The following is a 12275-nucleotide window of genomic DNA, read 5'->3' as shown; positions in this document are numbered from 1 at the left end:
CGTTAGAGCACTCCAGAATTTAAATGTGAATAAATCTTTGTGTCTCTTACGCTCGTTACCGTCATACTGGTAGCGTAGCCCGACATCGAGGAAGTGGACGAAAGAAATTGGCAAAATCAGCAGAAATGGTTCGAAAAGCAGTGGCCGAAAAATGGCTCGTGAGCTGAACATATCGCAATACTCCATTCGGCAAATATTGAAAAATGAGCTTGGAGTAAAGCCATTGAAACTCCAAAAAGTGCAAGAACTTACACCGCAACAGAAAGAAAATAGACTCAAAAGAGCTAAAGAATTGCTTCGCTTGGCCGAAAGTGGTGAACTGCCGAATTTGGTTTTCCCCGATGAGAAAACATTCTTTGTCCAGCAGTTTGTAAACAAACAAAATGATCGTGTTTACTTGCCAAAGAGGTCAGTTGAAAATGATTATGTTGTGTTGTGGCATCAGAATAAATGCCGAATATTTTCGCTAAAATATTCCGAAGGGCCGCAGACCTTGGACATTCCAACAGGACTCAGCAAGAATGGTTACAAAATGATTTCCAGCGCACAATGACCACCAAAATCTCCGGATATCAATCCGTTGGACTATTATGCCTGGAGTATTTTGGAAAGCAAGGTTGACACTTAAAAATACCAAAGTGTCGATCACCTCAAGCAAGCGCTTCGCCGGGAATGGACCAAAATACCGGAGAGCAACAGTCGAGCAGTGTGTCACGGTTTCATTGACCGTTTGAAGGCCATAATTCGTGCCAAAGGTGACAAATTCGAACAAATCTAAACGTATTCCAAAATTTGATGCTATTTCCGACATTTTTGCTTTCATTCAATAAATTTAAAAAAAATGTGAAATTTGTGGCATTTGATTTTGTTGCAGTTTTTCATCTCACCCTGTACAGTTCGTTCGAAAAATGTCCATTCAAAACAAAAATACCGGTAGATCTATTCCATAAAGCCACCTACACTTATGATGTTGGTGGGGAAGCGTTTATTTTTAACTGAAAAAAATAAAATAAATGAATAAAACAATGCCTTTGAAATTTACTTTCGTGGAATTTTTGTTTTATTACCATTTGTTTGTTCAAGTCAATAATCTTCAATAATAATAGTAATAATAATTTTTAAATTACATTTAACTTAATTATACAAATTTAAATAACAATTACGTTTATGTATGTCGCCGTCCATTTGTTATTGTTGCATTGCATCGGATCGCGAGAGTGTCCCGGTATCTACTTCGAGCATTCAGTCATGGCCATCCATCCATATGTTGGATGCTGTTGCAGACATGTTGGAACTGCATCTAAATCTACTTCCGTTTGAGCGTCCGCCACTCCAACATACATAAATTGTGCAGCAAATTTGTATAAAAATATCTAGAAAAACCTATACAAATCAATTACAATTAAATATGTTTCTATGCATGATTACTTCTGCACCTATCGACTTTTGTTTCAAAATGTCTATGAATGAATAAGTGTGTGTGTGTGTGTATGTGTGTTTATATTGAGTCTTTTATAGTGTATGTGTGTATAGTATACGTTCGTAACATTTCCTCCTAATACACCCTCCTCGGCGTGTATATTGAGTGCGCTTCAACAGTTTTGGATTTGGGTGTGTCTGTTTGTTGTGAGTGTATGTATATGTGATTGCTTGTATTTGTTGTTATTCCATTTTCCTCGCGTGTGTGTGTGTATATATATATATCATGATTACCTATATAAAAATTTCGTTTGTATTACTTTTCCAATGTTACGAATTATTAGGCTTTGCTTGCTCTACACTGACACATTTTCAGCAAAATTTATTCATGCCGTAGTCTAGAGAGCTTTCCTTGTCATATTCTAAGAGCGAGTTCCGAACGAAAAGACGTCCTTGTCATACGATTTATATAGAGTCTATAGGTAAAATTGATAAAATTTGAATGCGGTATTCTGTAGTTGTGGTTCTCTGATTTCTGCTGGTTCGTTTGAATGTGTCACTTACTGTATTTAAATATTTCGGATATTGTTAGGCTAAACACAAAAGGTCCACCCACAACGCCTTACTCCTGTCCGTTGTGAGGGAGATTCCTTGGCGTAGGGCATACTTGTTTTGGCGATTAATTACTATAGGCAAATAAACTTATGTCAAGATCTACTTAGGGCTTGATTTTTTTTTTTTGAGTTGAGTAGCATAGACTAGAGTTACGAATGTTTTGGGGAGGAGGACGTGTCATAGGAGCTGGATTATGGCTAGAATTATGGATTAGGAAACTTGGTAAGGGACTTGCAAGGTGGCTCCGTATCAAAATGTCAGGGAAACAACAATGCTTCTATTGGGATTGGGGGATTATCTTTGGTAACCAACGCCTGCTGCTGAATGGAATGCCGACGGAGGGGTTGGTATTTATTGCGATTATATTCAGCTAATTGGCTGTTAAAACACTACACTGAAAAATATTCTATTCCATAGATTAGGAAGGTTAACAACAAATTGGATTGGATTGACTACATTAGTTAGTTAAGTATTTTGGGGATTTAGCTAAAGTTTAAAATGTAAACTACAAAAATAATTAGTTCCTGGCCTCACACGGGTCGCATCGGTTGCCTTCGAGGCGACACTGCAAAGGCATGTTGGAGAGACTTGCTTAATCTGTGTGGTTGTGTGTGGATAATTTGTATGTATTCATGGATTGTGTGTATGTGTGTGTGTGTGTGTGTGTGGGTGGGTGTGTTGATTGGAATTTGGCACACTGCTTGTAGCAGTTGAAATCTACAGAGAGTTTAGAGTTTACGGTAAAAACTTATGGCCTAGCTAGTTAGTACTTGCTTGCGATCAGTATTTGGATGTGGCATGGTTTCGGTAATTGGGTTTCGTTGCTCTGCCGTGTCCGTCGCATGTCTACCTAAAAATGTTTGTTTTGATTTCTATATCATTTGGGGCTTTTGGGGAGCTTCTTTGGGAACAGATGTCGTCAGTCAGTTGATGGCTTGTGGTTGGGATCGCAGCCAGCAGCATTAACTTCCATTCACATCGACTGCTATGGGGGGACAAAGTCCCGTGTGGAGTCCATTAGTGAAGTGTGGCGGTGGCGATGCTGGCGGCGTGAGAGGGGACGCATGCATGTTGCCGTTCATGGCTGGACTGGATGAGACGTGTAGGGTGGTTGGTGGTGGTGGCGGTAATGTTGCACACAAATTGGCCATATCTTCATTTGGTGGTGGCTCTGGTCCAGAATTTGTTAACGGCGGTGGTAGATCCTTCAGTGAAAATGTTTCGCCATTCAGTTCACTGACTAAAGGTGGAGGCGGTGGTGGCAGGGAGTCCAACTGGAGCTCGCTTAGATCACTGCACAACATTTCATCTGTATTGGGCGGTGGTTCTGGCAGACTTATAATACTGTCGTAGCCATTTTCAAATTCCGTGTGGCTGTTATGAATTCCGTTGGGATCGGTTGCATTAGCCTGATGGCTGTCCAGTTCGACTGGTACTAGATCTGGCAATATATCGGAGCCGTTGGAGATGTGGGATGTCCCGTTGGTGGTCTTATGAACATCTCCGCCTTCAATGGCAATGTCCTGTACGCCATTTATATGGCCGTTGCCACTCACAGTTGTACATATCTTGTTCTTAGTTTCGGAGATGATCTCGGGCATATTATTCGTTTGCGATAGCTCCCTACTCGATTCGTTTTCGGAAGGGCGATTAACAATATGTCCATTGAATATAATAGTGTCCTGTGCGGAATTTTCCTTTTCGCCGTTAACAGTGTCTTGAACAAGAGGCTTCTCTTCAATGGTTTGCCTTACATCAGCTTTTATTTCATTAGTTTCGATGGGATTTGGATCGGCAATTTCATCTTGAGTGGTAGGTTTTACATTTGTGTCATCGTTTGTTTCTGCAACGCTATCTGGATTCTCATCCTTAATTTCCCCATCGTTAGTTTCTATATCTCGGTCCGCATTTTGATTCAGGGGAGCATCCTCATGTCCCATATTTTCAGTGGTTTGTTTTGGATCATTTAGAATGTCGGTTTGAACTTTTTCGTCATCGTTTGCCCCTTCAGTTGGCGATGCTTCGTCACCTCCATTTTCTCCGATTGACGGTAAATGTTCTTCTTGCAATGGCTGTTCGTGGTCGATGGAATTTAAAATGTCAGAATCATTCACTTCTATCATTGCTGACTTTTCCTTGTTTTCGTCATTGCCCTGACCTCCCTGTTCGATGATGTGATGGGACTTTGAATGTTTCGAGCTGTTAATGTTTTCAGGCTCATTTTCCCCATCTTCGTTTGTATCCTGAAGTTCGGAATTTTTTATGTTTTCACTTTCGATACGAATATCCCTTGGACTTTCAATGTTATTTTCATCTTCCTTTGGCCCATCATTGAGTGAAGGCATGGCAATTTGATCTCCGATTTCATTTTCATTTACGACCAACTCATCAATTTGTTCGGTGCTCTCACTCTCCTTCTCTAGCTGGTAGTCGTTTCCCTTCTCCGCTTCATGAATTATCTCTGTTGAGTTGTCCGTTGATTCGCCCACAGGTGTGTCTTGCTCTTGATTCTGAGTTACCCGCTCATCGCCAATTTGTCCTACATCTTTGGCCTTCTTAATTGCGCTCAGTGATTGTTCGTTCTCTTTTGATTCCTCTTTTCTTTCTGGAGTAATTTCTAGATGTTTGTCATTCTCCGAGTTACGGTCATCGTCCTTGATGTCCTTGGAGTCGCATTTAAGTGCAATATTTCCCGTCGGACTTGATGTAGAGTATCCAGTCTGTTCTACAACATACAATTCCTGATTTCCATAAGAGTATCCTTTGTTGGAATCATTGGAGGAGGTTGAGCTTAGATCGGATTGTGACAGTCCAACATTTGATTTGTAATTGTCTGCAATTTCATTTTTGCCGCTGCCCTGCAAGCGGGGGGAATGTAATGGCTCCTCCTCAATTTGGTGTAAACTACGTGGTCCCTCATCGACCTTCTCTGGTGGTGGTGAATGAATCTGTACCTTGGCGTTGTTATGGGTGAGTTTCTCATTGGCGACATTGTATCCCGTTGTGCCATTGACTTTGGGCTCATACATGGATATTGCCTTTTGCGATTCCTCGGCTATTGGGCTGTCAGGCATGGTCTTCGAGTCGATTCCGCGTGCCACTTCGACAACAAACACCCCATCTTTATTGTAGTCCATTTTGGTTTCTCTTGCCACTCTGGACATATCCTTTGAGAGAGAAGAAATTAAAAAAAACGAATGGGAGAGAAAGAGAAATATCATTTGGTGTTTAGCGCTCGTGCGAATTCAAGAAAAAAGTGCAAACTTCTCAAATCAAATGAGGGAACAAACATCAAAAGCTATGCAATGATTTGTTGACGTGCAGCCTACACTACTTCCCGAGCCAACATCCTGTCCACTTTATGTGAATGAGGGTAACACCCAGCTGAGGGACGCGGCCATTGGGTGCTGGGAAAAAGGACACGTTACATTTACATCACCCTTTCATACGCTACCAAACTATTTACAGTGTTCCAGTTCTACGAAACGGCAATAACAATTAACTAAACCAAATACAACACATTAACAGTGGCGAGCAAAAGATACGAGCACATTACGATTACAGTAGTAAACACATACACACGCACACATAAGAGAGTAAAAGAAAATTAAACGTAAACGAATACAGATACTGATACGAATATCTATTTATACCATAGACAAATAAAGGTATAGACTAAAAAGTTTGAAAATTTTCCCTTCCGGCAAATGTCACTATTGTTGATCTTGGGCCAGTCAAGTCACTCAGGGCTAGTGAAGTCACTCGACTTCGAAAACAATTTATTCGTTTTTCTGCTATTTAAGTTCTATATTTTTATATTTCACGACATACTTGGATAATGTAAAAGTAAACAAAGTCAATGTTTCCTTTTTAATTGATAAATAATAAGGAATCATAAAAATATTCAATATTTTGTACAATGAGAGAATTGAGTGAGTCTACTGAACCTCTCTCACAGCATGAACGACATCTATTGAAGCACTTTTTTCAGAGATAACATATGAGACAACTTTTTAGTCTACACCTAATTTGTCTATGTTTATACATTGACCACATACAGCGAAAGAGAAATAGTAAAGAGAGAAAATCCAGACACCAAATCATGAGTACGCGAGCATATGTTGGCATGTACCGAACTTGGGCCAGACAACGATGAACCAAGAAAACCAAAAAGGAAAAAAAAAAAACTAATTGAACCCTGTCTTGAATATGTCTGTCTACTTGTTGCCCATATCTCTGATTGTGGGCCAAATGGACAAGGCTTTAGACCAGCAAGACTGTTATGTGTCGTGATCGTCATACTTCGTCAACATATGATTAGGCATTAAAAGAAAAACAAAATATGAAATGCAATAGATTGATTATTATAGCCTCAGCTTCGCTGTCGATTTCGGGACATGCCAATGCATCACTCACATCAATTACTCTCGCACCCTCAGCCACAAACAGTTACAAGACAACATTGAAACAACAAAAAGAGACAAAACGGACACAACGACTTACATTGCGCTCTTCGGTCTCAACAATCAGAAGATTATTTTCCAAGGTCATTTTCGTTATTGAACCGTTCGGACCCTGCGATATGTCGTCATCGTGGACGGACGGAACAGTTTCACCGGACACAGTGGCCAATTTAAGAACAAGGTTTAAATCTCGGGCCTTTGAAGCGCTGGGAAACACTTGGCTATGCGATTCTAATGAGCTATCTAGGGGAAGCGTGTGTTCAGTGGCGAATTTAACAACGCCATTCTCTGCACTGGAATTGGGGAACGATTCTGGACATTTTTGTATGTCCTCGTCCGTGACGTTGTCAGGATTGCTAGAAGAGGCTGATCCCTGTGCAGCCTGCAATGGTAGAGCAGAGAAATAGAATTGAAAGCATGGAGTCTCAAAAGAAATCGCCGCCTATCAAGACGCTCCCAATTCCCTTCCATTAATTTGGCCTTAACATATTCGAATCGAACCGGCACACTGAGACAGTGACAGTGACAGTTGTTGCTCGTATCGACAATGGAGGCAAATGGAATCATGTAATGCTATGCTTGAAGAGAAATAAATAATAAATCAAATTATCGGGCTTACCTCTCCTTTCTCGGCCTCATCTTCGTTTGCTTGGCCTTTGGCATCGACCGTGTCCACGTTGCCGTTGGTGTCGCCTGAGCTGGAGTGGTATTTTTTGTACAGATATCTGTAGGGATGACAGTGTAACAAAAGAACAGAAGGACAATGAAAACCAAATGAAGTGCTGTTGGGTTTCTCTGAAGCATAGATCTACCGAGATGGGCACTAGCCCCAATGTCTATGCCCATGTTCACCATCTCCAGTTGCGCCATTTAACTTTGCATTTAACAACTTTTAATTTAATTTACTAATCAGCTGGAGATGGCGGGATGGGAGTCAATGAGGCCATTCCAATTGTTGCTATACCTTAGAGCCCACAACATGCTGCAAGTGACCACCACCGGCAGTATGACGATGAATAGTCCTATGGCCAATGATATCAGGCTTATGATGTCCTCTGAAAATATTTAGAAACCAATCGGTCGGTTAGAAAGTAGTTCGTGTGTCGCACTCTTGACTAGAAAACTGTGACAACAACCACAAGGAAATTACCTGCGTTCTTATCCTCCATTGAGTCCTCCATAATGGAGAATGCTGTAACATTGGTGTTCCTCTCGGTTTCATTCAGGCCAGAGGAATGGTTGAATATCATTTTATTTAGGAACTCCTTAAATGTTGCATTTAACTGGTCACTTTGGTCATTGGCTTTGCGGTCGAGAATTAAGGCCACCTCTCCCGAGTCTTTAATGTCGGCTGTCAGTTCGTCCTTGCGCATGTTGTTCACTCCGTAGTTGACATACAGGTGTGCGTAGTCGGCCATATGGTTTGACTTCCGCTTAGTCATAGTGGCTGGGTTACCAAAGGGATAGGATCCCTCCACTCCATCGAAACCCCCGTCAGCACTTTCGTCTATGAGGTCACCGCCATACTGAACCGAAGACTCATCTAAATGGTTGTCCACATCATTGGCAGCGGCGCTAATGGATTTATGGCTTTGTTCGTCGCTGCTGCCAAATTGACGATGATTCTCGTTCGGCATATAGTCGATCTCCTTCAGCTCAATTTGTGGAGGCAGTTCACCAATCACTGGCACTCCGATGGAGATTTCTGGCAGTATCGCCGGTTGTATTATGACGTCGGGCTGGGGGGTGATTACATGGTCTGCGGGAGAGCCCGTCGTCGCAGTTAAGTCTGGAGATTGTTGTTCCACTTCGATAATTGACTCGCCCACATACGTCACGTCCAAGGGGGGCGAAGGATCATTGCGATTCCGATATATCTTCAATGAGTCCGCCTGATTGCCCGAATGCGATGAAACAATAATGTCTTCCTCGTATACCCGGTGATCGGCCACGCCTGGATCATCCGCATTGCGCGCACTGTTTACATTCGGGTGAGTGCTTGCCATATAGTTGACTGGAAAGAATTGGTTCTCCAATTTCATTTTGCGTTCGTCCAAGTCCTTCTTTTCGGCGGGCAAGGTTTCACCCACCTTGACCTCCGTATTCGAAATGTAGAATATGGTGTCGGAGTCTCGGTCATAGTTTGGTTGGAAAGGGGGCGGAGGAGGTGGCGGCGGTGGTGTCACATATGTTCCCTTAACATCCGTTATGAACAATTCATCGGAGTTTTTTGTCCTTCCCCTCGACTCTGTGCCATTGTCATTGTTGTCGACAATTTCCACGACCAGGACCTCATCGCTCTTGTCTTTGCTGGACAAGTTCGTGGCAGGCGGGTTGGAGGCTATTTTCAACTTTATGTCATCTGAGAGCTTGACATCGTCGTATGCTGCCTCATCACCACGCCCATTGCCATTGAACTCCGAAAGTGGGAAAGACACATCCACATCTTCACTGTCATTGCCCAGCGATTCCGAAACGTTGATGTGAATTTCAATGGCGGCAGGTTCGGGTTTTCCCGAAGCAACTTGTATCGTGCTAAAGTTAATAGATTCTTGAGTGGACGTTTCGGTTCGATCTATTACGTACTGCGTAAAGCGCTCCTGTTGAGCGATGGGAAGCGGCGGCTTGGTGCTTTTCCCTGCGGATATGTCTGCATCCTTAAAGTTTGTCGACGCCACAATGGAATCTATGGTGGAGTCGTATACTTCGATTTGAATGTCGGATATTTTCGATTCGATTTTACTGCCGACTTGGCTTTTTTTATGTGCTTCGTCGTCATCGACTGAGGTAAACAAGGTGCTGGCCGATTTGGAAGGGACTTTGGTAGCTGAACCGTCCGCTACTTGGAAGACAGTTGTAGACAAGACGGTGGACGGTCCATTTTCTTCTTCAGACGAGGTTACAGCAGGGTCGCCGTCCCTTGTCCTATCAATGTTCTCTGGTTGAAGATCTGAAAGTGCAGTGGTGACTTCGCCACTTTGACTAGCTTTCAATTCTACTAATTGTCCATTGCGAATGCCAGCTTCAATGGAATTCAAATGCGGTGGCTGATGTGTGGGATGAATCCTTTTCTCCTCCATTAATATGGGTCCCAAGTAGCCGTGTCTCATTTCCAAATTGATCAATTCCCCATCCTTCAGACTTTCCACTTCTCTGGAATGACTTATTGAGTCCATGTAATGTTTGTCTATCAATTGCTTTTTTCTGATACTTTTAAGGCCATCGTGACCGTTGTTGTGTTCTCTGTCGTCTGTCACTTCCACGTTGTGTTGCTCCAAGTCGATCAGTTTGAGAATGGGTTCAGTAGATGATTTTGGTATCCGGTCTTGTGGGAACAAAGTTGTTGCTGTGGCCTCTCCATTCATATTGCTGGGTGCAGTGGTCAAAGGTTCAGTACTCGCTTCTCTCAAATCATGTGTGGATGGCGATGTCAAATCCACAATTTCGTTCACTGGACTCTGAGATTCAGTATCCGTTTCCTCCACAACTTCCGTATATGGCAATGTTATTTTCCCCGTCGTGGAAAGCTGTTTTGAACCCGATACATTTGATGTAACAACAGATGAATTGTCGTCGACCTCGCTTCCTATGGATAGCGGCGTTGTTGCGGCACCGTCGCTTTCAGAGCTTGTGGTTATTTGAATCGTTTTAGTTAGACCGTTCACTTCACTTCCCGTTAGAGTTGATAAGACGCCTTTCAAAGCTGTGGTTCCTTCCACGGTTTGTGTAGTTGTAGTTTGTTGTTCTGTGGTCTGCTCAAAAATATCCTGATCTATGCCACTTGCAGTGACTGTTTGTTCCCTCGTCGAAGAGGAGATGGCATCCACTGCTGATGTTGTCACTGGTGCAACTGGGGTTTCGGCGGTGGACAAAATTATGTTGTCAGTTGGCGTTGCACTTGTCAATGCAACTGATGAGCTGTCCATAGCAACTGCTTCGGTATACCATTCCGCCGGTATATCGGTCGCGGTGATTGTTGTTGTTGTTGCTTTTAGTGCCATATTTTTTGAAAAGTACACGGACTTGTCCTTTTTGTAACTGACATTGGTTTTACTTTTGAATGTTTTTTGTTTCTCATTTATTTTCAATTCTTTGCGAATCTTGGCCTGCCTCTCTTCCTTTGCACTTAAACCGAGTTCAGCGGAAGTCACTTTTAATGTTGGAGTATTTCCGTCGACACCTATAGTCAGATGGTGAGTAGGGGCCGAGTTTGCCTCTGCAAGAAGGCCGATGAGCAGCACGCAGCTACTCATAAATTTGTTGAGGAGCATATCGAATGGTGTTATTGTCAAATCCCGGGAGAATTAAAACATTGTAGCATTCACACAGTCAGTCGGAGGAAATTTTATTAACAAATCCCAACCAACACACATGTAGTTACTTAGCATATAACTCAAAATTCTCAAAACGAACTTTTGCCAGGTAATCCTTGGTCCTTAGCAAAAGCGCACACGCCTCACTAGTTCCGAGTATTTTGTTTGACGAGATTTATGAATATTGCAGATATTTGTATAATTTAGGTTTTCGATTAGATTTTTCTGATTAAATTTGGCATCTATTATCACTTTGTATTTGGCACATACACATATAAACACAGTTGGAAGTTGAAGTGAAGTTGTGGCTCCTCAAGTATGCTCTTTGTAATTCTGTGCGGTCAATATTATGCTGTCCATGCTCAACCGAAAGCTCCAAGGACCAAACACGTACTGTGCAGTATTATGCTAATCACAGGACTAAAAAGGACGAAGCATTTTTGGAATGGAGACTGGATTGGCCTCTAAAGCTTTTAAGCAGCAAGCATAAAGCTTTTTCTCTCGGGCTCTCTCACAGCGACTCTCAAATGCTGAATATTTTTTTACAAGATACATTCATATAGACACACACACACACACACTCACGCATGACATGAAATGTCTACAAATATCTGTCAAATTGCCATTGTTTATGTTTTACTAGCGGCTTCCTACCATAACATGTTGCTATTGGGCTGCTACCATTTTGCGTGAACAACAATGTTATTTGAATCAGTCAATCACGTTTCCTTTCGTCACTAACTGCAAAGCATGTTCAGCAGCCGCTGAGGGAAAACGAGCGCCTAAATGAACTTCTTTATTTGGGCTGGATAATGAAAAGTGGTTCGTTTAAAGCGATTTTGAGTGACACTTAGACTGCAAGGACATATGTAGAAAAATAATATCAGTCGGTTTTGCCGAAAAAAGTACATCCTAAGCCTATCTATGACTGTTTTTTGTTAATTTATGTAATTTGATTTGCGTTATGATTTTTCGAAAAGTTGGTCCTTTATGGGGGATACTAGAAGGCCGATAAATTCCATATTCCAATCAGATTTCGGGTTGGTAAAAAATACTGTGATATACAAAGTTTGAAGAGGTAATAAAAGTAGAGGGCGGATACTGTTCATAGAACTGAAAAAAATGATAGGATTTGCAAAGTCTGAACAAATATTTCCTTACAGAGTTTTCGTGTGAACAAACTCGGTCTGTTGTGAATAAGGGATATAGCGGACCATTCCTACAGGTAGCTTTTTTATCAGTTTTAGATGAAGAGTGAAAATGGAAGGGTCCACAAAAGTTCAAGATTAAAAAAAATAAAAACTCATATCTCATATAAAGTGAAGGAAGAAGGAAGTGGTCGATTCTATCCAAATCTGGCATGTCCTTCTATGTATATCAGAATCAGATCAGATGGGAAATGAACAACATTGGTCCACACCTTCGGTATTATCCCCATAAAGGGTCAAACATTGAATATTCATAA

The 12275-nt window shown here is 41.9% G+C and overlaps 1 protein-coding gene across 2 annotated transcripts; it reads right to left on the bottom strand.

Annotated features, from left to right (window-relative positions):
• Positions 1–1050: 1050 nt before the first annotated feature.
• On the bottom strand, positions 1051–11188 carry LOC101890381 (uncharacterized). 2 transcript variants are annotated; one of them, XM_020038030.2, is made up of 5 exons: positions 7648–11188; positions 7462–7552; positions 7117–7222; positions 6538–6879; positions 1051–5201 (listed from the first exon to the last, which is right to left on the bottom strand). In XM_020038030.2, exons 1-5 carry the CDS (start codon positions 10766–10768, stop codon positions 2997–2999), a joined length of 5865 nt encoding a protein of 1954 aa, XP_019893589.2. In that variant the 5' UTR covers positions 10769–11188; the 3' UTR covers positions 1051–2996. The 2 variants fall into 2 exon arrangements, with proteins under 2 accessions (XP_019893589.2, XP_011293974.2); XM_011295672.3 differs by lacking the exon at positions 6538–6879.
• Positions 11189–12275: the final 1087 nt, after the last annotated feature.

This window comes from Musca domestica, unplaced genomic scaffold, assembly GCF_030504385.1.
Source record: "Musca domestica strain aabys unplaced genomic scaffold, Musca_domestica.polishedcontigs.V.1.1 2, whole genome shotgun sequence".
NCBI classification, from domain to species: domain Eukaryota; kingdom Metazoa; phylum Arthropoda; class Insecta; order Diptera; family Muscidae; genus Musca; species Musca domestica.
Note: the sequence above shows the minus strand (reverse complement) of the source record. Positions and strands in the feature narration are given on the sequence as shown.

Coding starts and splice junctions, on each gene's coding strand:
- LOC101890381 (XM_020038030.2), bottom strand. CDS start 10,768: ATGCTCCTCAACAAATTTATGAGTAGCTGCGTGCTGCTCATCGGCCTT. Junction 7,223..7,461: donor AGCATGTTGTGGGCTCTAAG/GTATAGCAACAA, acceptor TCATCCCTACAG/ATATCTGTACAAAAAATACC. Junction 6,880..7,116: donor ATGAGGCCGAGAAAGGAGAG/GTAAGCCCGATA, acceptor CTACCATTGCAG/GCTGCACAGGGATCAGCCTC.